The 25532-nt window shown below is 42.8% G+C and overlaps 2 protein-coding genes and 2 pseudogenes across 7 annotated transcripts in view; 1 reads left to right on the top strand and 3 right to left on the bottom strand.

Moving 5' to 3' along the window:
- Positions 1 to 25532, bottom strand: part of LOC132216086 (zinc finger protein 883-like) — a 681654-nt gene that overhangs the window by 472965 nt on the left and 183157 nt on the right. The window lies entirely within an intron of this gene.
- LOC132216082 (zinc finger protein 883-like) overlaps positions 1 to 25532 on the top strand; it is a 157609-nt gene that overhangs the window by 52711 nt on the left and 79366 nt on the right. The window contains exons 1-2 of one of the 6 annotated variants that reach the window (XR_009448699.1): positions 16166 to 16498; positions 17635 to 17761. The exons of 3 other annotated variants lie outside the window; for them this stretch is intronic. Coding sequence is in view for 2 of the 3 variants with exons in the window: in XM_059665144.1 (XP_059521127.1) it covers positions 6284 to 7938 (1655 nt within the window). In the remaining variant the exon portion in view is untranslated. Of the gene's footprint in view, positions 1 to 6283; positions 10552 to 16165; positions 16499 to 17634; positions 17762 to 25532 lie in introns of those variants that run through there. 2 more of the 6 variants (XM_059665145.1, XM_059665144.1) reach the window with 2 other exon arrangements.
- Positions 2228 to 4571, bottom strand: LOC132216158 (heterogeneous nuclear ribonucleoprotein A1-like; annotated as a pseudogene).
- Positions 23250 to 24703, bottom strand: LOC132216133 (heterogeneous nuclear ribonucleoprotein A1-like; annotated as a pseudogene).

Consider the following 25532-nt stretch of genomic DNA (forward strand, 5'->3'; position numbering starts at 1 on the left):
CTGATAGTCCGACAGAAAACGTTACGACTCCGTTTGATATTATCAGTGGTACTATTGCTGCTGCATCACTGAAGACAGAGATTTTACATCAGGTTTATATTTTGTGACCTTCAGAGATATGCACGAGCTACTACTTTCATCCATCAGGCTACTCCTATTATGAAACTTAACAAAATGCATCACTGAGAACAAAGATTCACAAGCGTATGTGAATGAAAACATGGAGAGTACCACTGTTGCAAAGTTTTCTAAAGAGAAAAAATTTTCTGGAATGGCATTCCAAGTCCTCAATAGTTCATTTTTGACACTTCTCTCTGGTACTCCTGTCTCTAATTGCTTTTTTCAATGTTTTCCAAGTCAACTAACTCTAAGGTCAATAAATTTCTGCTTCCAAATTGATGTACTCTGAAATTCAGTCAACTGCATTTCAAAGTCAGCCATGTCTATCTATGAAAACATTTGTACGTTTAGTTCCTCCAGTTTCATGCTGTCGGGAAACCTCATGAATTTTGCTGTCTCTTCCAGTTCTCTGAATTTCGCAATTCTTGAGAGGAACTGCTCAATAGTTGACTCAATGATGTTTAAAAACAGCTTTTGAAGGCTTTGACAGTCCGTTCTGTCATCTTTTGGGAGGCCTTTGATGTGCCTCTTGAGGTTTTGGAAATAACTAAATTTCTCAACATCCACATCCCTTTTTAAAACTTCCAGTTTCTTTTCAAAAGCCTTTATGTAACCAAACATAACTTCAAGTATCTTGCCAGTTCCTTGTAATTTAACATTTAAATCATTCAAATGTTCACAAAAATTGTAAATGCAAGATGATAAGAGAGGGTTTTGCGTGCCAGCTAAAGTTACTGGCGTGCCATGTTTGGCACACATGCCAAGGGTTCCCCCCCCCCCCCCCCCCCCGTCCTAGTTCATGAGTCAATGCTCAATCAGTGAGACATACCGGGCAGCATTTATTTATTGATTTTAGAGTCAGAAATGGAGAGAGAGAAACAAAGAGAGTGAGGCGTTGATGTGCTGTTGTACCCATCTGGGCATTCATTGGTTGTCCCCTACATGTGCCCTGATGGGGGATCAAACCCACCATCCTGGGGCATCAGGTCCACACTCTCAACGACTCAGCCACCTGGACAGGATTCTGAGCTTGTTTATTAATTTCAGGAGCTCATAGTGGGATCTCGAGAAATTTCTCTTTGGAGGGTCATGTCATCTCCTAACATCAACATCTCATATGATGCATTAGGTTCATAGTGACAGGTGTCATTTCTTTTTTTACTTATTTGAGGCTTGGTTTCTGTTTGTTTTTGCTTTAGTGTAGCTAATAACTTGCACATTTTAATATCTTTTTTTTTTTAAATATACCTTTTAGGTATTCCTTTCTTTTGTCTTGTCTCTCTTTTATTTATGTTTGTTCTAATATTTATAGTTTCTTTCCTTTGAAACCTTTGGTTTATTTTCCTGTTGTGTTTCTAGTTTCCTGAGGTGCCGTGTTAGGTTCTTTGAGATCTTTTGTGACAATGTAGGCATTTATCTCTCTTAAAATTTCTCCTTAGAATTACATTTTCTTTTTTAAATATATTTTATTGATTTTTACACAAAGGAAGGGAGAGAGAGGCATAGAGAGAAACATTGATGATAGAGAAACATTGATTGAGCTGCCTCCTGCACACTCCCTACTGGGGATGTGCCCGCCACCACGGTACACGCCCTTGAACGGAATTGAACCTGGGACCCTTCAGTCCTCAAGCCAATGCTCTATCCACTGAACCAAACCAGTTAGGGCTACATTTTCTGAATGTTATACATACGCTTTGGTACATTTTCCTGTTATTTACTTTGCCTCTAGACTTTTTGAGATCTCTTGTTTTTGGCTACCCTGAAATTCTTATGTCTTTCTTTATTATTCCTTTTACATAGAGAGGAAGGGAAATGGGGGGAGAGAGATGAGGGAGAAACATCAATTGGCTGCCATGTGCACAGTTGAAAACCGGGTACGGAACCCACATGTGCCCTAACCGGGAATAGAACCCTCAACCCTTCAAGACACAGGATGCTGCTCCAACCCACTGAATCACACTGGCCAGGGCATTGTGTGGTTTTTGGAAACAAAACTTTCTGTTTTTTTTTGAAAACAGGCCACTGGGATCAATGAGAACAGAAGTATCGTGGCTGATAGTGGTATCCCTGACCCTTTATTTTTATTTTATTTATTTATTTATTTTATTAAAAGACATTTATTCAGCGTCAGGATCAGAGTATCACATTTAGCACTCAACAGCAAGGGTGCAAAAAAAAAAAAAAAAATTACATTAAAACCCTTGATTGGAATGCTTTACACTTTCCACAAAACAGAAACTAAAATAACCTGTTACACAATTAGTCACAAATACAGTCCTGGAGTTTTTTTGCCCATTCATATGAGTATTGTCTAACACATGTCTTCTTTGTAGCAGCTAGGCCCTGCCACCACTGTGCTTGGCTGAGTTCACACATCTGTTGAAACCTGTAGCTTCCCTGTCACTTCTCTGGCTCTCCTCTCCTGCTAAGCTCTGTTTCCTGCCAGTAATTAAAACCTTCTGCCACTGCCATAGCTACTGCTGCTGCTGGAACCGCCATAGCCACCTTGGTTTTGTGGTTTGGCAGAGTATTGACCTCCACCACCATAAGGGCCAGAGCTTCTGCCTCCAAAGTTCCCTCCTTTCATAGGCCCAACATTTGAAGATGGATGGTTGTAATTGCCAAAATCATTGTAGCTCCCACCACCTCCAAAATTGCTTCCACTACCACCGCCAAAGCCGCCTCCGCCTCCTCCGTTGTTATAGCTGTCATAGCTGCCACTCCCGCCATAGCCACTGCCCTGGTTTCCATAACCCTGTCCACCACTTCCATAGCCTCTGCTTCCTCCAGAGTAACTGCCGGGGTCCAACCGCAGCAGGTCCAGGGGTCCCCAAAGGTGTGGATGGAGTCGGCGAAGAAGGAATGACACCAAGACAGTGTTCAGTTGATCAGCAGCCTAGCCAGGATCTTTAGCCAGGATCTCCAGCCAAGTTCTGTTCAGGATCTCCAGCGAAGTTCTGGTCAGGATCTCCAACCAGGTTCTTTGTCCGTGTTCTCTTGCTAGGTTCTCCAGCCAGGTTCTCCAGGTTCTCCAGCCAGGTTCTGTAGCCATGTTCCCTCGCTAGGTTCTCCAGCCAGGTTCTGTCCAGGTTCTCCAGCCAGGTTCAGTCACCAGGTTCTAGTCAGGTTCTCTTGCCAATTTCTGTAGTCAGGTTCAGTCCAGGATCTTTTGCCATGTTCTCTCGCTAGGTTCTGTCTCTAGGTTCTGAGTCCAGTTTCTGTCCAGGATCTTTTGCCATGTTCTCTCCAGGAAAGTTCTTCTGTCTCTAGAGGACGTTCTGTGTAGGTTCTGTGCCTAGGTTCTGTCTCTCTTGGTTCTGTCTTCTAAGTTCTGTCTTGTTACATCTGTATTTATACCAGGTGATTCCAATCCTATCAATCTCTATTCCAAAGGTTAGGGCGTTTCTTATCTCCATTCCAGGGAGTAAAGATTATGTAGCTTAAGCATGATTGTTCGTAGTTAAAGTGATTAATTACCCGCCTGGCAGTTAGTTAAGAGGTTTTATTCCCTCCCTAACTTCAGGGGAAAATCCCTACCTGGGGAAACAACCTTTCTCAGAAACCTTGGTTAAAACACATAGTGCCAAGAAGGTGAGCAAACATATTAAGAACAGTATGCCATATATGCCAAGTCCCTTGAAACAGCAAGCATGGACCGGCTCCCGGCAAGTAACCAGGCCGCCTCCTCCATAACCACCATCATTACCAAATCCATTATAGCCATCCCCACTGCCACCATATCCACCGCCACCACAGGTGCCACCAAAGCCACCTCGACCACTGAAGTTTCCTCCACGACCAAAGTTGTCGTTTCCACCAAAACCACCTCCACGATCACCTCCGAAGTTTCCAGAACCACTTCGACCTCTTTGGCTGGACGAAGCACTAGCCATCTCTTGCTTAGATAGAACTTTCCTTACTTCACAGTTGTGGCCATTCACAGTATGGTATTTCTGAATGACAATCTTGTATACAGAGTCATGGTCGTCAAAGGTTATAGAAGCATTGCCTTTCTTTTTGCCACTGCCTCGGTCAGTCATGATTTCAATCACTTCTATTTTTTCATACTGTTCAAAATAATTTCTTAGATGATGTTCTTCAGTGTCTTATTTAATACGACCGACAAAAATCATTTTCACAGTTAAGTGGGCACCAGGTCTTTGAGAATCTTCTCTCGAGACAGCCCTCTTTGGTTCCACCACGCTTCCGTCCACCTTGTGTGGCCTTGCGTTCATGGCTGCATCCGTCTCCTCCTCAGTGGCATAGGTGACAAACCCAATGCCTCTGGAGCGCTTGGTGTTTGGATCTGTCATCACCACACGGTCCGTGAGCATTCCCCATTGTTCAAAATGGCTCCTCAGATTCTCATCGGCTCTTTCAAAGCTCAAACCTCAGATAGAGAGCTTCCCCAGCTGCTCCGGCTCTTTGGGAGACTCAGACTTAGACATGATGACTGCAACAGGGGAAATTCCGACGACGCTTACTCCGCAGCGTTCACCGGCAGAAAGCAGTGATCTAAGGAGCAAATCTCTCGTTTTAATTTTTATTTACAGTATATTTTTATTGATTTCAGACAGCAAGAAAGAGGGAGAGAGAGATAGAAACATCAGTGATGAGAGAGAATCATTAATTGGCTGCCTTGTGCATGCTCCCCCCCAGCTGGAACCGAGCCTGCAACCCGGTCATGTGCCCTTGACCTGAATCGAACCTGGGACTCTTCAGTTCACAAGCAGATGCTCAATCCACTAAGCCCAACTGGCTAGGGCTGACCCTCTTTTTAAAAAAATACACTTTTATTAATTTCTGAGAGGAAGCAGGGGGGAGAGAGAGAGAAACATTAATGATGACAAAGTGTCACTGATCAGCTCCCTCCTGCATGCCCCCTACAGGAACTGAACCCACAAAAAAACGGCATGTGCCCTTGAGTGGAATAGAACCTTGGACCTTTCAGTCCGCACGCTGACACTCTATCCACTGAGCAAACCAGCTAAGGCTGACCCTTGCTTTCTTCCTTCCTTTATTTACTTATTTCCTTACTTAGTTAGTTATTAACCGTTTTTTTGAACTTAGATATCTTCAAATGTGTTTGCTCCCCCAGTTTCCTGTCACCCTTTCTATGCAGTTGTCCTTATTTGGTATTCTGTATTACTGTTTGTCTTCATGGTACTCTTTTCCCCATTCCCTGTGGGATTTTTTTTCATGGTTAGCTGTCTACTTACTCTGGGATGGGGAAAGATTCTCTGTCTCTGATTCTGCCATCTTGCTGATGTCACTCACATAGGTCTTTTTCCTGTGATCTCATTTGTGCTTTGTTGTTCTACCACAGTGCTGACCATACCTCGTTTTCGTTTTTCTTTTAAGATTTGCAATATTTATCTCATGCTGTGGCTCAACTTGGATTTAAGAGGCAAATTCTTTTGTGCATCACAGGAGAAACATGACTTTATCAATGACAGGGTAGACCCAGAGGCAGTCTTGCCTTGGTGAAGGGCTGTGTGGGCGGTTTTCATGCCTGGGCTCTTTTACGTTCATAACTAGGAAGCCATTTTGTTCAACAACAAAAATGTTTTGTTACCATTGCCCACTCCTCACCCAATTCTACTTCTTCTTGCTTAAGGTTGAAACTTTGCCTATGACTCAGTTTTAATAGTGATCCTTCTACTTGGATTCCCAGCCCATGGATAACCTGGACCTCTGTAAACTTTGCACCTCTACCTCTATCACACGTCTCGGCTTTACTGCACTCCAGTGTTGTTGCATGCCTGCAGAGCTTTAGAGTGCACACGTATTATATTGACGCTGAACATCACACACTTTCCTATGATTGATATTTTATGGGTTTGAGCACATTGAAAGTATTTCACACAGACTCACATTGCCAACATGAAAGGTCCTAAAGGAAGCCATTTGTAGAGTAATAGCGAGCAGACACAGCCTCTCTTCTTTTTGTGGCAGCCTATGCTTCTGTTCTCCCTTGGTGAGATTTTGATCATCCAATGACCTTTTGAGCCATGTTATATATAACAGCCATTTCCTGAGTAGCTAACTTATCTTGAAAATCATTGTATGGAATCATGCCTAGTTGTGACATAAACAATTGTGGTGAAGATATGTTTCTATCAGGTCAACATGCACTTTACCTACGTTTCCTTTTGAACAGGTTGCTGCTGTGGAACAGAAATTATGGAGGCAAAGACTGAACAGAAGGTTTCAGTAAGAGTGTCACAGGCAAGGAATCCCAAGTTAGCCTTGTCATCCCGCAAGAGCCACCCCTGTGAGAGTTGTGGGCTCGTCTTGGAGAACATTTTCCAGGTGATGGAGCTGCAGGGAACACAACGCAGACCGATACTATTGAGGTGTGGGTCGTGTGATAAACGATTTTATTTCTGTGCAAAATTTCAACAGCAGCATGTGACAGAGAAGACTTTCATTAGAGGTGTGGAGAGGATCTCACTTGCAAATAGCTGCAATTTCAATGTGTCCCAGAATCATTTCACATGCGGGGAGGTTGGGCAGGGTATCTTTATGGAATCAGGACCTCTGCACCTAAAGGCTATTCAGACCAGGGACAGTCCAACTGCAGTTTCCACGTGTGGGATGACGTTTCAAAGGAGAAAAAAATATTACAATAGAAAAGAATGTAAGGGAGACATTAGTTGCACCCACACTGTTATTCAGGAAAAAGGTGTCCATCTTGGAAGTTGGGGTTTTGGGTCCTCTGAATGTGGAAAATTTTTTACCAAATGTTCTAGCTTTCATTATCAACAGAGAGGTCACACTGGAGAAAAGCCTTATGAATGTAGTGAATGTGGGAAAACTTTTGCACGGAGCAATGGCCTCTGTTATCATCAGAGGGTTCATACAGGAGAAAAGCCTTTTAAATGCAGTGAATGTGGAAAATCTTTTGCACGGAGCGAGGCCCTTCGTTATCATCGGAGAGTTCATAGAGGAGAAAAGCCTTATAAATGCAGTGAATGTGGGAAATCTTTTACCCTGAAATCTAACCTTCGTTATCATCAGACAGTTCATACAGGAGAAAAGCCTTATAAATGTATTGAATGTGGGAAAGCTTATACCACTAGCACTAATCTTTGTTGTCATCAGAGAGTGCACACTGGAGAGAGGCCTTATCAATGCAGTGAATGTAGAAAATCTTTTACCACTAACACCCAGCTTCGTAGTCATCAGAGAGTTCACACTGGAGAAAAGCCTTATAAATGTAGTGAATGTGGAAAATCCTTTACATATAGCAGTGGTCTCCAGTATCATCAGAGAGTTCATTCTGGAGAAAAGCCTTATCAGTGCAGTGAGTGTGGAAAATCTTTTATCGCTAAGGCTGACTTTCATCAACATCAGAGAGTTCATACGGGAGAAAAGCCTTATAAATGCAGTGAATGTGGAAAATCTTATACCACTAGTAGTGACCTTTATTGTCATCAGCGTGTTCACACTGGAGAAAAGCCTTATATGTGCAGTGAATGTGGAAAATCTTTTGCACGGAGCAACGCACTTCGTTATCATCAGAGAGTTCATACGGGAGAAAAGCCTTATAAATGCAGTGAATGTGGGAAATGTTTTAAAAGTATCAATGGTCTCCAATATCATCAGAGAGTTCACACTGGAGAAAAGCCTTATCAATGTATTGAATGTGGGAAATCTTTTACCTCTAAGAACATCCTTCATCAACATAAGAGAGTTCATACAAGAGAAAAGTCTTATAAATGCACTGAATGTGGGAAATCTTATAAAGGTAGAAGTGGTCTCCTATATCATCGGAGAGTTCACAATGGAGAAAGCCCTTATGAGTGCAATTAATATGAGGTATCTCTCAGCCAAATTTCTAAATTTGCTCTCCACTAGACTACAAATGTGAGAAATTTCTTAGATGTGTAGGAAATGTAGTTTCTTAGTTAGAAGTTAACAATAGTACAAGAAAATTTGTTAATCCTCATTTTTCTGAATTATATCCTATACATTTAATCACCTATCTTTTGTAAAGTTCCCATAAGTGTTTTGGCTGTTCTATGTGTGTGTATTTATGTTGGAGCACTATGTAATTATGTTGCATGTTCTAACATACAGAGATGTCCTGCCAGATCTATGTTACTGCACATTTCTGTTGCTGAAGGTATTTCACCTGAACCACCTATAAGGTCTCTACAGATGGCATCAGTCACCATCCTCCTGTGCCAGGGAAGCTATGTCTGTTGTCTGATTTGTCAGCGAAAATGAGGAATACCTGAGCCCTTGGTTCTTATTTGTTTCCCTGTCTTGTGTTGCCACATAGGACTCATTACTGTTGGCCCCAGTAAACATAATGTTGCAGAAGAACTGCCATTTTCAGCAACACACTTTCCGTAGATGCTAATGATGAGTTTATTGTGTGCCTAAGTCACCAATGGAAGAACTACCAGTCTCATGTCTCTTTGGTTTGTAAAATAATGAAGGCTTTTTCTTAAGACTTCTTTAATCTGGGGTGTTCTATTTACTCTATCGGTTAGTTTATACGGAGATCAGGGCTTTCCAAGCGTGTTGAGGTGAAACACTTTTATGGGGTCTCAAACATTTTTCCCTTGGGGGAACCGTATGGTTCAGAAATTAGCTCATCAGTTTTTTGCAAATTTACATTACTGCCCATATCTTCCTAGGAAACACTGTGTACACTCTACTTCTCATGTAAAGATGGGTGCTTTTAGACACAGAGATCACTCCAAAGAGCTGGTAGCTGGGACAACCTCAGGTATGTCTGGGAGCATGAATTTTTTTTCCTGTTTGCAAGCGATGCCAATACGTGTGAGGTGAATCTCTTGCCCAGGTCTTGCAGGGGGCCCTGTGCCCTAATGCCTACAATATCACGGGTGATGGTCACTGGTTTGAGGACAATGGCATTCAGGGAAAACCCTTTCACTACAGAAACACTGACCTAATTGTGGTTGGATGAGACTGCACCCCTTTAGGTGGAATAGTCCTAACCTAACTGTGCATCCAGGAATTATTTTAGGAAAAGACCACAAGAGCTGTGTGTACACAGATCTGAGGGACTCCAGGGATGTGCATCTTCTGTGGAGCAGTCATTGTCATTGATTATAATCAAGATGTTTTGTGGCTCCTGTAGTTTGTCAGAGTTCTCATCAGAGCCATTGTTGCGCTGGCATCAAAAGAAAGATGGAGAAATTAAAGATTGAAATAATAATTTAATCAAAAATAGAGTACACAATAACAGAAAAAGAAAGATGGAGAAAATGGCTGTCTTTAGTTAGGAATGTGGCTTTTGTGGGTTTGGGTGAAAGTTCTTCATTGTTTATTACATTTTCTGTCACTGAGATGAGACTCACCCAGAGGTCATAAGTACTGGTATTGAGTATAGAGTTGCCAAACCTGTTCTTCCAGAATACTATTGAACCATTTTTAATAACTATAATGAGTACATTGCATGTGTTAAGTATACTGTTTTCATAAATCTTGACATGTGCATGAAACTGAAACCATCATTATAGTCATAATGCTGACCATATCTGTCTCTGTGTAATTGCATAATGACCTCTTTTAATCTGTCCCTGTTCTTCACAGCTTTCCTAGTCCATGGATTTACATTCCATTTTCATAGAGAACTTTATTTTTCTGCTTTAGTTTATGTTTCATAAATACTTGGAGTTTTATTAAAGTTAGACTAGTAACTCATCGTTTTTTCTGATATTCTTATCATTGATATATCACCATCAGTTTGCCCACTTTAATAAATATTTGGTCATTTCTAATAAAGCTAGTACAAACATTTCTGTATAATTCCTTGTATGTATATAAGTGTTATTTACCTTTGTCAAAATTTCAGTGCATAGTCTGGGGTTTTTGAGTTGATGAATGTTTAAATTTACCGAGATTAGCACATTGTGATCTAAATGGAATATACCACCAGGGCCGGTTTGGCTCAGGACTTGTCCATCTTCTTGTGAAGCACAGGGTTGTGGATTTGATTGCCAGTGGGGATATGTGCCTATGTTGTGGGCTAGATCCACAGAAGTGGGTGTGCAGGAGGTCACTGGCCAATATGGCACTCTTCCATCAATGTTTCTCTCCCTCCCTCTCTCTCTAAAAATTAATAAACTATTCTTTAAAAATAAAAAATAAATCTATCCCTAGCCAGTTTGGAACAGTGGATTGAGCGTCAGTCTGCAAACTAAAGGGTCCCTGATTGGATTCCGGCCAAGGGCACATGTCTGGGTTTGGGGCTGTATCCCCAGTAGTGTGCATGCAGGAGGTGTGATCAGTGATTCTCCTCCTCTCTTCCTCTTCGAAATTAATAAGGAAATATGTTTAAAAACATAAAACATCTGTGTCTTAGAGCATGTCTAACTAAGAATGGAGTGACTCACCCAATAGCCGAGCTCTATGGTATGCTAATAATAAAGATTGTTTTTAAAAAATAAACCTTAACTGATTTTGCTTCTTTGCATAAATAATCAGTAACAAAAGGATATAACAACAGTGGCATGATATAAAAATGACAGAAAGATTATATGAAAACAAAAACATGATATAAAAACAACAGTGATGCAAACAATGACTGATAAAGTGAGTAAACTTATTCTAATATCTCCCTGTACACCATAATAAGAGTGAAAACACTTTCAGAGTGCTTGACTAATTTCCTTTGTGATGAAGTACTTAGAACTTTAACTGTAAATGTGAAATTTGGGTTCCTGTAGTGTTCCAAACAATAAAAAACATGCAAAAAAAGTTTGTGTTATATATCTCCACTGTTACCAATATATGTAAAATGTCTTTTCAAGTAAAAATTACTCTAAGGTGGACTCGTTCCTTTGGTGGAAAATAAAGCCTCTTTTCCTGCCACAGGCATTTAATGATGAATATACAGAGTCTCCCCAACTTCGTTGCCCTGCTGTGGGTGGTGGTGGCATTGACACATTAAGAACTGGGTATTTGTGGGACTGCTTCCTACTCACCCATCATTTTGTTACCAAAGACTTAAAGCAGAAGGCAGAGCGGGGTGGGTGCAGCCCAGGGCCCCATGTGGGCTGCCTTGTGGTCTTGTGTTCTCACGTGACCGCATTGAGCATAGGGGTTGATATTTTCCCATTTGGACACTTGAAGGCATTATGTAGACAGAATTGGTTTGCAAATTGTTATACGTAAAGAGCTGTGTTTGCTTTATTGCAATCTACACTAATAAAAGAGAAAGATGCAAATGGACCATACCTTTGTGACACCCACCAGCCAATCAGGCATGACTATGCAAATTAACCCAACAAAGATGGAAGGTTAATTTGCATACGCAGGCAGTCCAGGCTGGAGCAAAGGCAGTGCCAGCAGCCAGGGGAAGGAAGGCCCATTCTTGCACGAATCTTCATGCATCGGGCCTCTAGTCTATTATAGCTATTAAAACTGCCTAAAACAGCCATGGGCAAACTATGGCCTGCGGGCTGCGTTTGAAATGAATAAAAGTAAAGAAAAAAAAAAGACCGTACCCTTTTATGTAATGATGTTTAGTTTGAATTTATATTAGTTCACACAAATACTCCATCCATGCTTTTGTTCCGGCCCTCTGGTCCAGTTTAAGAACCCATTGTGGCCCTCAAGTCAAAAAGTTTGCCCACCCCTGGCCTAAAAGGTAAATAATTTTATCACTGACTTCTGTAGCTAACTTTAAATTTGGTATTTGATTTGTAGTGATTTTACTTAGATTTCTGTGCCCAGAATTTTCTTATAGTTACTAATTTTTAACATTTGAACCAGAATATTAAAGCACGACTGTACTAGTGAGAATAACTTAAAGGAAATGAAGACGTGGCCAGAACGTTTTTTTAATGATAACATGGAATTTTGTAAATGTAATTTTTGCATTTTACTAGTTTTTCTTGTGAATTTTGCTGTGATGTTTGGTTCTATTAATGTGTCAGGTAGAGGCCCTACCAGGTGCTGGATTGGCACCAACAGAAGCCCATGGGCGACCCAAGAAAGGCGCTTCCCTTTGGGGAGCTTTCAGTGTGCATCACGCCCCATCGGTGTGACGTGTGGGACAGCTCTCCTGCAGATCCTGTTAATACTTCAGCTTTGATAATGTTAGGTCATAATCCTTTGATAATAAATCTGGTACCATTACAAAGACCCCACTTAGCATTGAGATTTCTCAATAGCATGTTGATTGTACCCACTTTCAATTTTAATTTATGACTCGGCATTCCGGAAGGAGGAATACTATTCAGAAATTCGATGGGGAAATTTTCCTTTGTTTCTTTGTCATGGGGTGGGGCCACAACATTAGTAACAAAGAAACAATTAAAACTTTATCATGGGGCCCTAACCAGTTTGGCTCAATGGATAGAGCATCGGCCTGAGGATTCAAAGGTCCCAGGTTCAATTCCAGTCAAGGGCATGTACCTTGACTGCGGGCACATCCCCAGTAGGGAGTGTGCAGGAGGCAGCTGATCCATGTTTCTCTCTCATCGATGTTTCTAACTCTATCCCTCTCCCTTCCTCTCTGTAAAAAATCAATAAAATGTATTTATAAAAAACCCTTTATTGTGGGGATCCGCTAGTGTTTTGGACAGGTTCAAGCCTTGGACTGATAAGAGGGCACTGTCCTCTCATTGCCACGTGTAAGTCCGAGCTTGAAGGGAAGGGCCCTCCCAGCACAATTATAGCCAACAGCTGTAGTTGTAAGCTTGAACCTGTGGTCCGAACATGTGGTCCCATGTGCCTCAGTGATGTGTGCTTGATAGAGTTCAGGTGCATGTAGTTGAGTAGGATTGAAACCCAGGAGAATGTTTGTAAACATCTTGTCATGCCCTTACTTTGCCTCATAGAATCTGCTATAAAATAAAGGCATGGCTGTGGGCGTGGTTGCTGTCTCTCAGGGAATCAGCGTCCCACCTAGACCTGGCTTTCATTCTCTTGTCTGTCTTTTCTAAGCCTTTCAGCCGCCCCACTCAGGTTCACCCCGTGCTGGTGCTGCACACTTACTTTAGAAAGATCTGCCTGCAGGCTTCCAGGGTGGGTTCCTGCCTCAAACTCTGCCCTTACAGGAAACAGCTCCCGGAAACAGCTTGGGGGAGGGCGCAGCTGTTGCCAAGACTACCCGTGTAGGACTGACTTCCTTCCACTTTGTTGCTGTTCGCTGTTCGTCTGTATGTGACGAACACCACCCATTGTTTTTATATAAGTAGATTTTATTTTGTAAGTTTGTCATGCTACCTCATTGTTTGTATTTTTCCTAGAAATTTGTGGTGAGTCTTTTCTCAGATGTAAAGTTGCTGTGTCTGTATCTTTCTTAAAACCTCTGATCATATGTTCTGCCTAATGTTTTATGAGTTCTGGCAATTTTCTTTAACATAAAGACAATGGGATAACCAATATGGATGTGAGAATTACACTCATTTTGTGCCTTTTTGATTTAGGAAATACATTTTTGTATTGGCAAAATGTGTTTTAATACCTGAGGATATTTTTTCTATTGATTTTTAAATTTTTTATGTATTGTTTTTAATTGAGTTCAGAGAGGAAATGAGAGAAATACACATCAATGATGATAGAGAATCATGCATGGGCAGTGTCCTGCACTCCCCCTACTGGGGATGCAGCCCGGAATACATGCGTGGGCCCTTGGCCCAAATCAAACCCAGGATCCTTTAGTCTCCAGGCAGGTGCTCTATCCACTGAAACCAGGGGTGGGCAAACTTTTTGACTCGAGGGCCACAATGGGTTCTTAAACCGGTCCGGAGGGCTGGAACAAAAGCATGGATAGAGTGTTTGTGTGAACTAATATAAACTCAAAGTAAACATCATTACATAAAAGGGTACGGTCTTTTTTTTTTTTTTTAGTTTTATTCATTTCAAACGGGCCGGATCCGGCCCGCGGGCCGTAGTTTGCCCACGGCTGACTGAGACACTGGCCGGCAAACTTTCTGCGCGGCAAACCACAGCTCGTGAGCCACATGTTGCTCTTTGGCCCCTTGAGTATGGCGGTATTTTGTGGAAAACCCACACTCAAGGGGCCAAAGAGCTGCATGTGGCTCACGAGCCTTGCTTTGCCCACCACGGCACAGCCAAACCAGGTAAGGCCCCTTGTCAGAATTCTGTGGAGAGTGTCAGACCACTCCTATGATCATTCTTCCAGCTTCAGTGTGCTAGAGGTTAGTTTCCTTTAGAAGTTATTTCTAGCCTTAGCAGGTTTTAGATTTTCTTTTTTCAACTCCTCTGCTACGTTACTTCGTTTTAATGCTTTATGACATGTTCCATTGGGGGGTATACTTCACTGTGTTTTTTGGTCTGAATTTTAAAAAGTAGATTTTTATTGATTTCAGAGAGGGAGAGTGTGATAGAAACATTAATGATGAGAGAGAATCATTGATCAGCAGCCTCCTGCATACCCCCCACTGGGGATCAAACCCACACCTCAGGCTTCTACCCAAAATAGAAATCCAACCCTGATCTCCTCTTTCATAGGTTGATGCTTGTATAGTAAGTCATACCAGGCCGACTTGGTCCCAATTTTTATTTTTTTATTTTATTATTTTTTAGATATATATTTTATTGATTTTTTACGGAGAGGAAGGGAGAGAGATAGAGACTTAGAATCATCGATGAGAGAGAAACATCGGTCAGCTGCCTCCTGCACATCTCCCATGGGCGATGTGCCCGCAACCCAGGTACATGACCTTGACCGGAATCAAACCTGGGACCTTTCAGTCCGAAGGCCGACGCTCTATCCACTGAGCCAAACCGGTTTTGGCTTGGTCCTAATTTTTAAATAGTACAAGGTTCTTTTTTTTTTTTAAATATATTTTATTGATTTTTCACAGAGAGGAAGGGAGAGAGATAGAGAGTTAGAAACATCGATGAGAGAGAAACATCGATCAGCTGCCTCCTGCACATCTCCCACTGGGGATGTGCCCGCAACCCAGGTACATGCCCTTTACCGGAATCGAACCTGGGACCTTTCAGTCCGCAGGCCAACGCTCTATCTACTAAGCCAAACCGATTTCGGCACAAGGTTCTTACAGAATTATGAATTTTAAAGATTCACTGCACATATGCATACCTATCCATCATTATTTGTTATTTATAATATTTTATGTGGTTTTAAAGTGTTGGGGCTGTATATTACATAGGTCATCTTTCAGTATGAATATATATTTCTTTTTTCTTTTTTTTTTGTATAGCAAAGATGGAAATTTATTGAAGAATAGATACAGACTCCCACATGGGGAGAGGGAAGAGTCCCACAGAATGAACTACCACATAGGGAGGGGTAAAGGGTCCCACTGATTTCTTTTTCCACATGGCTTATAAAGGCTGCAGTTCCTGTGTCCTGATATCCCCTCTGATTGGTCAGTATTCCCCTTCAAATTGGTTACTATAGTGATTCCTAAGGCCATCCTCCCTTACAGTTTATCCATCCCTCTGGGCTGTCTTCTTTTCCATCCGAATGAAGGGCTTCCTTCTCTTTATTTTGTGAATATAGACCTTTCCTGGCTACTTCCAGCTCCCTTGTCTTATGTAAGACCATCCTTCATCAACATCAGCGAGTTCATACAGGAGAAAAGTCTTATAAATGCACTGAATGTGGAAAGTCTTTCACAAGTAGCAATGGTCTCTGGTATCATCAGAGAGTTCACACTGGAGAAAGCCATTATGAGTGCAATTAATGTGAGGTATCTCTCAGCCAAATTTCTAAATTCGCTCTCCACATAAGATTGCAAATGTGAGAAATTTCTTAGATGTGTAGGAAATGTAGCTTGTTAGTTAGGACTTAAAAATAGTACAAGAGCCGAAACCGGTTCGGCTCAGTGGACAGAGCGTCGGCCTGAGGATTCAAAGGTCCCGGGTTCGATTCCGGTCAAGGGCATGTGCCTGGGTTGCGGGCACATCCCCAGTGGGAGATGTGCAGGAGGCAGCTTATCGATATTTCTCTCTCATCGATGTTTCTAGCTCTCTATCGCCCTTCCTCCTGGATTTGGAGCGGGAAAACTACATTACCCAGAAGGCCACGCATGGAATGCCACCAGGCTGAGCCAATGGGAGCTCAGAGAAGGCATTTCCCTTTGGCCGCTTCTGAAGGGCGGGACTATAGTTCTCCTCGTGAGGTTTTGTCTTTTCCGGCTTCTCAGTCGCTTAGGATTTCCTGGTCGCACAGTCCCGGGGAGAAGGCCGGGGAGTGGTGCTCCCCGCCTCACAGCCCGTGGTCGGAGCCTCCAGTGGTGCTCACAGCTCACACGTGGGATTGAAGCTCGGAGTCACCGCCGGGACCCACGCCAGGGCCGAGACTGGGACCGCCATTCCTGCAGCGCCTTCTGCTCCCGTCCCGCTCAGCCCACAGAGGGCAATGGCGGCGCCCATGCGGAGGAGAAGGGCTGAGGTGAGTTCCTGTCCCGCCGGCCCTCCCCGCCTCCTCACACACACACCACAGCCTGGGGAGGGCGCCTGTCCCGTCCTGCAGCTCAGTCCCGCGTGGAGGACCGTGAGGAAGGGAGAGAGGAGTGTTGTGGCTTCTGAGGACACAGCAGGTGCAGGGCAGAGAGGACGGGGGTGACTTGCATCTGAAGGTCCCTGAGGATGTGGCTGTGAGTATTGACGGAAAGAGCAGAGGCTGCAGGGAGGACGGCACAGACTCATTCGGGGCTTTCCCGGCTGTGGGTCCATCAGGGGCCTGGGGGGGTCCTGGATCCGGCTGGACTACAAGCTCTCTACACGCCATATGCCAAGTTCATGGGTGAGTCCAGTGAGATCCAGTGGCATTGGAGCAGGAAGGGGGCAGAGCTGAGGGAGTGAGCCTGGGGTCTGAACATGGGAAGGGGATGAACATTACCCAGTGGTGAGCACATCTGGAGGAAGTGTGAGCTGATGGTCCCGGGACCTGGTGTGGGGACTTAAAGTGAAGCATAAACCCACGCTTGGCTTTGTCTTGGGGGCAGGATCTAGGAGACTGCAGTGGTGTTGCTTGGCAGGAAAGCTGGGGCCCTGCAGGCATCGCCCAGAGTCTGGGCAAACTATGGCCCGCGGGCTGGATCCAGCATGTTTGAAATGAATAAAACCAAAAAAAAAAAAAAAAAAAAAGACCGTACCCTTTTATGTAATGATGTTTACTTTGAATTTGTATTAGTTCACACAAACACTCCATCCATGCTTTGTTCTGGCCCTCAGGTCCAGTTTAAGAACCCATTGTGGCCTTCTAGTCAGAAAGTTTGCCCGTCCCTGGCCCAGACCATGAATGCCATTGCTATGGACCCTGCCCTCCCCTCCCATTCCTCATCTCCCCTCCCTTTCCCTCACTTCCCCTCCCTTAAACCTCCCACACAACCCAGCTGCTCTGCTGAGGGCCATCACAGTGAGTAATGGGACTGTGATGAGAAAGCAGCCTGCACTGGCATTAGGTTCTGGTGTCCACACTAACCAGGGCCCCTGGACAGGTGAGGGTGGGGAATATGTATAAAGGAGTAGGATTAATGGTCCTCAGAAAGGGAGCTCTGGTTTCAGTTGTCTCAATTCTGACAGGTTGGCGTGACCTTTGAGGACATTGCCCTGTACTTCTCCAGGGAGGAATGGAGCCTCCTTGATGAGGGTCAGAGACAGCTGTACCTGAATGTGATGCTGGACAACTTTGAACTTATATCCTCCCTGGGTAAGACCCTCACTGTCACCAGTGACCTGGACTTGGCTTTGTGGTTTCCCAGGCCCCATCCCCCAGGGTGTGCTCTGTCCTCCCATGTAGACTGTGGTACTGCTGGATTTTTCCAGTTTCCTGGGTAGTTGCTGTCCTGGGGAGGGTTGGTCTGTTTCCGCTGCTCCCTTCTATTCCTGAAGTCCCAATACTCCCCGCTGCTCAAATTTCACAGGGAAGGACTTGTGGTTGGTAGTGTTGCAGGAAGCCTAAGGGATTCTACCTTGATCAGTGAGGAAAGCATTTTCTATATTCCTGTTGGTCATTTGTACGTATTTCTTGAAGAATTGCGTCTAAATCTTTATCCTGTTTACTATCTGCATTTTTTGGTTGATTAATCTTTGGCATTCCTTGTATATTTTATATATTAATTGCTTATGACATACAGGAACACATAATTTTTCATGTGCTTAATTGTGCTTTCCAGATATGGCTCCCCACACCTGCTTTTCTACCAATTCCATGTTTTGTTTTGGCAACCCTGGTTTCAGCAGGTGTAATGCCTCCCTGTTTCTAGCAAGCTCAGATGCTTGGTACTAGTGCTTAGCAATAAAGTATTTTTAATGAAGTTATGTAGACTTTGCTTTTGAGGCAGAGTCATTGCATTGTTATTAGCCTGCAGTATAGTATTAACATACCTTCATTATTCCCGGGGAACTGCAACTCTTTTTGTGAATTTCTGTCTATATCGCAATATTCGCTTTATTGTGCTGATCATAGCCAAATCCACAATATCTCCAAGAGATTCCTTCATATGGCTTGCAAGTATTTTCTTCTGTTCTCTAGATTACCTTTTATTTCATGTTGTTTATTGCTGTTGTTCAGTGAAGATGCTATTTTCTTTATTTGTTGCACTGTGGACTGTTTATGTTTTCTATTTTGTGTGGTGGTTGGTGTCGCATTCAGAAAATCCTGTTCAAAACAAACCTCTAGAACTTTTTCTCTATATTGTCCTGAGGAGTTTTAAGTTTTAGGGCTCACATTTAATTCTGTCATACAGGTTGGCTTAGATTTTATCAGTGCTGTCCAGTTTTGTTGTTTTACATGTGAATGTCCGTTTATACCAGCACCATTCACTGAAGAAACTATCTTTCCCTTCTTCTGTGGCATGCAGCTTTGTCAAAGATTACTTAAAAGTATGTGCCTGAGTTTTTTTTTTGTTTGCTGTTCTGTTCTGTTGATATGTGTCCGTGTTTCTCCAGAAACACAGTTTGCTTGCTTCCTCTTTGTAATAAATTGAAGTCAGGAAGTGTGATGCCACCAGCTTTCTTCTTGCTCAAGATATCTTTTGTTATCCTAGGCCAGTGGTCGGCAAACTGCGGCTCACGAGCCACATGCAGCTCTTTGGCCCCCTGAGTGTGGCTCTTCCACAAAATACCCCGTGCAGGTGCGCATGTACAGAAGCCGCATGTGGCTCGCGAGCCGCAGTTTGCCGACCACTGCCCTAGCCCGTTTTCCTCAGTGGATAGAGGCCCGGCTGGTGGATTCAAGGGGCATAGCTTCGATTCTTGTCAAGGGCATATACCTTCGTTGGGGGCAGAAATCCAGTATGGAGTGTGCAGGAGGCAGCTAATGGATATTTCTCTCCTATGGAAGTTTCTAATTCTCTATCCCTTTCTCTTCCTCTCTGTAAAAAATCAATAAAATGTATTTTTTTAAAAAAGATTGCTTTTGTTAATGGGGGTCTTTTGATTCCATTTCCAGATTTTCTGTTCATTTCTTTGTAAAATACCATTGGACTGATTGGGATTGCATTTAATCTGTAGTTTGCCTTGTGTACTATAGCTATCTTCACCATATTTCATTTTCTGATCCATGAACACAGCTTGTCTTTCAACTGATTTGGGTTTTCTTTCATTCCTTTCATCACTGTCTTATAGTAGTCCCTGTACATATGTTTCACATTTTGGTTGAATTTATTCCTTTGGGTTTTATTGTTTTTGATTCTTTTTTATTTTTATTTTTTATTTTTTTAAAAAATATATTGTATTGATCTTTTACAGAGAGGAAGGGAGAGGGATAGAGAGATAGAAACATTGATGAGAGAGAAACATCAATCAGCGGCCTCTTGCACACCCCCTGCTGGGGATGTGCCCACATCCAAGGTACATGCCCTTGACCGGAATGGAACCTGGGACAATTAGCCCGCAGACCGATGCTCTATCCACTGAGCCAAAGCGATTAGGGCTGTTTTTGATTCTTTAGTAAGTTTGATTACATTCTTCATTTTTCCATCAAAGAATTTATTATTAGGTTGTAGAAATGGAACTAATGGTTGCATGTTTATTTTGCATCCTGTAACTTTTCTGATTTTAATTCTTTATTCTTCTTTTATCTTCACCCGAATAGTGAGGATATTTTTTCCACTGATTGTTTTTTTAGAGAGAGAGAGTGGGAGACAGAGAGAGAGAAAGAGAAACATCGATTGGCTGCCTCCCACATGTTGCCTCAATTTTACAAGGCAGTACTGTCATCAGTGAAGCACAGTGACCAGGTATATTTATTTATTCTTTAAATTATTATTCCTATTTTTTTTATTTTTCTCATTAAGATTTTAATATAGATGTAAATGAAAATTCTCATTTAAAAAAATTAGAGAAAAGTTTCCATTTATTTCTTTAGAATAAAGATTTAGTGCTCCAATACAGCCCAAAGCCAAAAGAAAAATAGCTTTGCCCTGTCATTTCCCTAAGAAAGCACTGCAGTTACTCAGAATAGGCCCAAAGAAAAGAAGCAATCCCTGGAGTTCTAGATTTTACGGAAGGACCACATGAGACTATGTACATCGATTTGATGTGCAAATATATGTATTTTTTATTTCCTAGAGGAAGAGGAGAGAGAGAGAAAAACATCAATGATGGGAGAGGCCTTGATCAGCTGGCTCTTGCACGACCCCCCACTGGTGACTGAGCTCGAAACCAGTGCAGGTGTCCTAACAAAGAATCCAATTGTGATCTCCTAGTTCAGGGGCGGGCAATCTTTTTGTGAGTGCGTGCCAAAAGCAGCAAAATCTCTGACTCAAAATTCTTCTGAGTGCCAACCCTAATTTTTTGAGAACATGTTACACCTACTTGATATCTCTTAAGGTGTACGTATGTGAAGAATCTTGAAGTAATAAGAAAATTCATTTGAGCACCAAAAACACAGTATATGATGATGAAAAATACATTTATTTTTTAATGTATACATGTACACTGATAGTCCGACAGAAAACGTTACGACTCCGTTTGATATTATCAGTGGTACTTTTGCTGCTGCATCACTGACGACAGAGATTTTACATCAGGTTTATATTTCGTGACCTTCAGAGATATGCACGAGCTACTACTTTCATGCGTCAGGCTACTCCTATTACGAAACTTAACCAAATGCATCACTGAGAACAAAGATTCACAAGCGTACGTGGATGAAAATATGGAGAGTAACACTGTTGCAAAGTTTTCTAAACAGAAAAAAATTTCTGGAATGGCATTCCAAGTCCTCAATAGTTCATTTTTGACACTTCTCTCTGGTACTCCTGTCTCTAATTGCTTTTTTTCAATGTTTTCCAAGTCAACTAACTCTAAGGTCAATAAATTTCTGCTTCCAAATTGATGTACTCTGAAATTCAGTCAACTGCATTTCAAAGTCAGCCATGTCTATCCATGAAAACATTTGAAAGTTTAGTTCCTCCAGTTTCATGCTGTCGGGAAACCTCATGAATTTTGCTGTCTCTTCCAGTTCTCTGAATTTCGCAAATCTTAAGAGGAACTGCTCAATAGTTGACCCGATGATGTTTAAAAACAGCTTTTGAAGGCTTTGACAGTCCGTTCTGTCATCTTTTGGGAGGCCTTTGATGTGCCTCTTGAGGTTTGGGAAATATCTAAATTTCTCACCATCCACATCCCTTTTTAAAACTTCCAGTTTCTTTTCAAAAGCCTTTATGTAACCAAACATAACTTCAAGTATCTTGCCAGTTCCTTGTAATTTAACATTTAAGTCATTCAAATGTTCACAAAAATTGTAAATGCAAGATGATAAGAGAGGGTTTTGCGTGCCAGCTAAAGTTACTGGCGTGCCATGTTTGGCACACATGCCAGGTGTTTCCCCCCCCCCCCCCCTTCCTAGTTCATGAGTCAGTGCTCAATCAGTGAGACATACCGGGCAGCATTTATTTATTGATTTTAGAGACAGAAATGGAGAGAGAGAAACAAAGAGAGTGAGGCGTTGATGTGCTGTTGTACCCATCTGTGCATTCATTGGTTTTCCCCTACATGTGCCCTGATGGGGGATCAAACCCACCATCCTGGGGCATCAGGTCCACACTCTCAACGACTGAGCCACCTGGACAGGATTCTGAACTTGTTTATTAATTTCAGGAGCTCATAGTGGGATCTCGAGAAATTTCTCTTTGGAGGGTCATGTCATCTCCTAACATCAACATCTCTTATGATGCATTGTGGTTCATAGTGACAGGTATAATGTCTTATCTTTTATTTCTTTTTTTACTTATTTGAGGCTTGGTTTCTGTTTTTGCTTTAGTGTAGCTAACGACTTGCACATTTTAATATCTTTTTTTTTAAATATACCTTTTAGGTATTCCTTTCTTTTGTCTTGTCTCTCTTTTATTTATGTTTGTTCTAATATTTATAGTTTCTTTCCTTTGAAACCTTTGGTTTATTTTCCTGTTGTGTTTCTAGTTTCCTGAGGTGCCATGTTAGGTTCTTTGAGATCTTTTGTGACAATGTAGGCATTTATCTCTCTTAAAATTTCTCCATAGAATTACATTTTCTTTTTAAAATATATTTTATTGATTTTTACACAAAGGAAGGGAGAGAGAGGCATAGAGAGAAACATTGATGATAGAGAAACATTGATTGAGCTGCCTCCTGCACACTCCCTACTCAGTATGTGCCCACAACCACGGTACACACCTTAACCGAATTGAACCTGGGACCCTTCAGTCCTCAAGCCAATGCTCTATCCACTGAACCAAACCAGTTAGGGCTACATTTTCTGAATGTTATGCATAAGCTTTGGTACATTGTCCTGTTATTTACTTTGCCTCTAGACTTTTTGAGATCTCTTGTTTTTGGCTACCCTGAAATTCTTATGTCTTTCTTTATTATTCCTTTTACATAGAGAGGAAGGGAAATGGGGGGAGAGAGATGAGGGAGAAACATCAATTGGCTGCCATGTGCACAGTTGAAAACCGGGTACGGAACCCACATTCTGATATGTGCCCTAACCGGGAATAGAACCCTCAACCCTTCAATACACAGGATGCTGCTCCAACCCACTGAATCACACTGGCTAGGTCATTGTGTGGTTTTTGGAAACAAAACTTTCCGGTTTTTTTTTGAGAACAGGCCACTGGGATCAATGAGAACAGAAGTATCGTGGCTGATAGTGGTATCCCTGACCCTTTATTTTTATTTTATTCATTTATTTATTTATTTTATTAAAAGTCACATTTATTCAACGTCATGATCAGACTATTACATTTAGCAATCAACAGCAAGGGTGCAAAAATGAAAATTTACATTGAAACCCTCGGTTGGAATGCTTTACACTTTCCACAGAACAGAAACTAAAATAACCTGTTATACAATTAGTCACAAATACAGTCCTGGAGTTTTTTTGCCCATTCATATGAGTATTGTCTAACACATGTCTTCTTTGTAGCAGCTAGGCCCTGCCACCACTGTGCTTGGCTGAGTTCACACATCTGTTGAAACCTGTAGCTTCCCTGTCACTTCTCTGGCTCTCCTCTCCTGCTAAGCTCTGTTTCCTGCCAGTAATTAAAACCTTCTGCCACTGCCATAGCTACTGCTGCTGCTGGAACCGCCATAGCCACCTTGGTTTCGTGGTTTGGCAGAGTATTGACCTCCACCACCATAAGGGCCAGAGCTTCTGCCTCCAAAGTTCCCTCCTTTCATAGGCCCAACATTTGAAGATGGATGGTTGTAATTGCCAAAATCATTGTAGCTTCCACCACCTCCAAAATTGCTTCCACTACCACCACCAAAGCCGCCTCTGCCTCCTCCGTTGTTATAGCTGTCATAGCTGCCACTCCCGCCATAGCCACTGCCCTGGTTTTCAATAACCCTGTCCACCACTTCCATAGCATCTGCTTCCTCCAGAGTATCCAAGGCCGCCTCCTCCATAACCACCATCATTACCAAATCCATTATAGCCATCCCCACTGCCACCATATCCACCGCCACCACAGGTGCCACCAAAGCCACCTCGACCACTGAAGTTTCCTCCACGACCAAAGTTGTCGTTTCCACCAAAACCACCTCTACGATCACCTCCGAAGTTTCCAGAACCACTTCGACCTCTTTGGCTGGACGAAGCACTAGCCATCTCTTGCTTAGATAGAACTTTCCTTACTTCACAGTTGTGGCCATTCACAGTATGGTATTTCTGAATGACAATCTTGTATACAGATGCATGGTTGTCAAAGGTTTTAGAAGCAATGCCTTTCTTTTTGCCACTGCCTCGGTCAGTCATGATTTCAATCACTTCTATTTTTTCATACTGTTTAAAATAATTTCTTAGATGATGTTCTTCAGTGTCTTATTTAATACCACCGACAAAAATCTTTTTCACAGTTAAGTGGGCACCAGGTCTTTGAGAATCTTCTCTCGAGACAGCCCTCTTTGGTTCCACCACTCTTCCGTCCACCTTGTGTGGCCTTGCGTTCATGGCTGCATCCGTCTCCTCCTCAGTGGCATAGGTGACAAACCCAATGCCTCTGGAGCGCTTGGTGTTTGGATCTGCCATCACCACACAGTCCGTGAGCATTCCCCATTGCTCAGAATGGCTCCTCAGATTCTCATCGGTTCTTTCAAAGCTGAAACCTCAGATAGAGAGCTTCCCCAGCTGCTCCGGCTCTTTGGGAGACTCAGACTTAGGCATGATGACTGCAACGGGAAATTCCGACGACGCTTACTCCGCAGCGTTCACTGGCAGAAAGGAGTGATCTAAGGAGCGAATCTCTCATTTTAATTTTTATTTACAGTATATTTTTATTGATTTCAGACAGCAAGAAAGAGGGAGAGAGAGATAGAAACCTCAGTGATGAGAGAGAGTCATTAATTGGCTGCCTTGTGCATGCCCCCCCAGCTGGAACCGAGCCTGCAACCTGGTCATGTGCCCTTGACCTGAATTGAACCTGGGACCCTTCAGTTCACAAGCAGATGCTCAATCCACTAAGCCCAACTGGCTAGGGCTGACCCTCTCTTTAAAAAAAATACACTTTTAGAGAGAACCAAGATGGCGGCATAGGTTAACGCCGGAGTTTGCTGCTTTGAACAACTACTTCAAAAGTGAAACCAAAAAACGGAAGGGACATCACCCAGAACCACAGGAACGCTGGCTGAGTGGAAGTCCTACAACTAGGAGGAAAGAGAAACGCGTACGGACACTCAGAGGAGGCGCAGTGCTGAAGTCAAATTCTGAGGTGCGCAGTGCCCGGCGCGGGCTGGTGGCGGAGGGCGCGGTTGGCGTTTTCAATCGGGAGGGAGTCGCAGACTCTGAGCTCCAGATCCGGGCGAGTCTTTTGGGACCCAGACTCAAACGGGAGAAGTGGGACTGTCTGGCTTCGGTCAGAGCGAGTGCAGCTTTCTCTCCCAGCTTTGCAGCGGGTGCTGGGACTCAGAGAGGCAGAGGCCCTGGGGACAGGACTGAGAGCTGCCATAACTGCTCTCTCCGGCCCACCCTGTTGATCCTGTGCGACCCGCCCTGC

This window comes from Myotis daubentonii, chromosome 15 (genome assembly GCF_963259705.1).
Source record: "Myotis daubentonii chromosome 15, mMyoDau2.1, whole genome shotgun sequence".
In the NCBI taxonomy this organism is placed as follows: Eukaryota; Metazoa; Chordata; class Mammalia; order Chiroptera; family Vespertilionidae; genus Myotis; species Myotis daubentonii.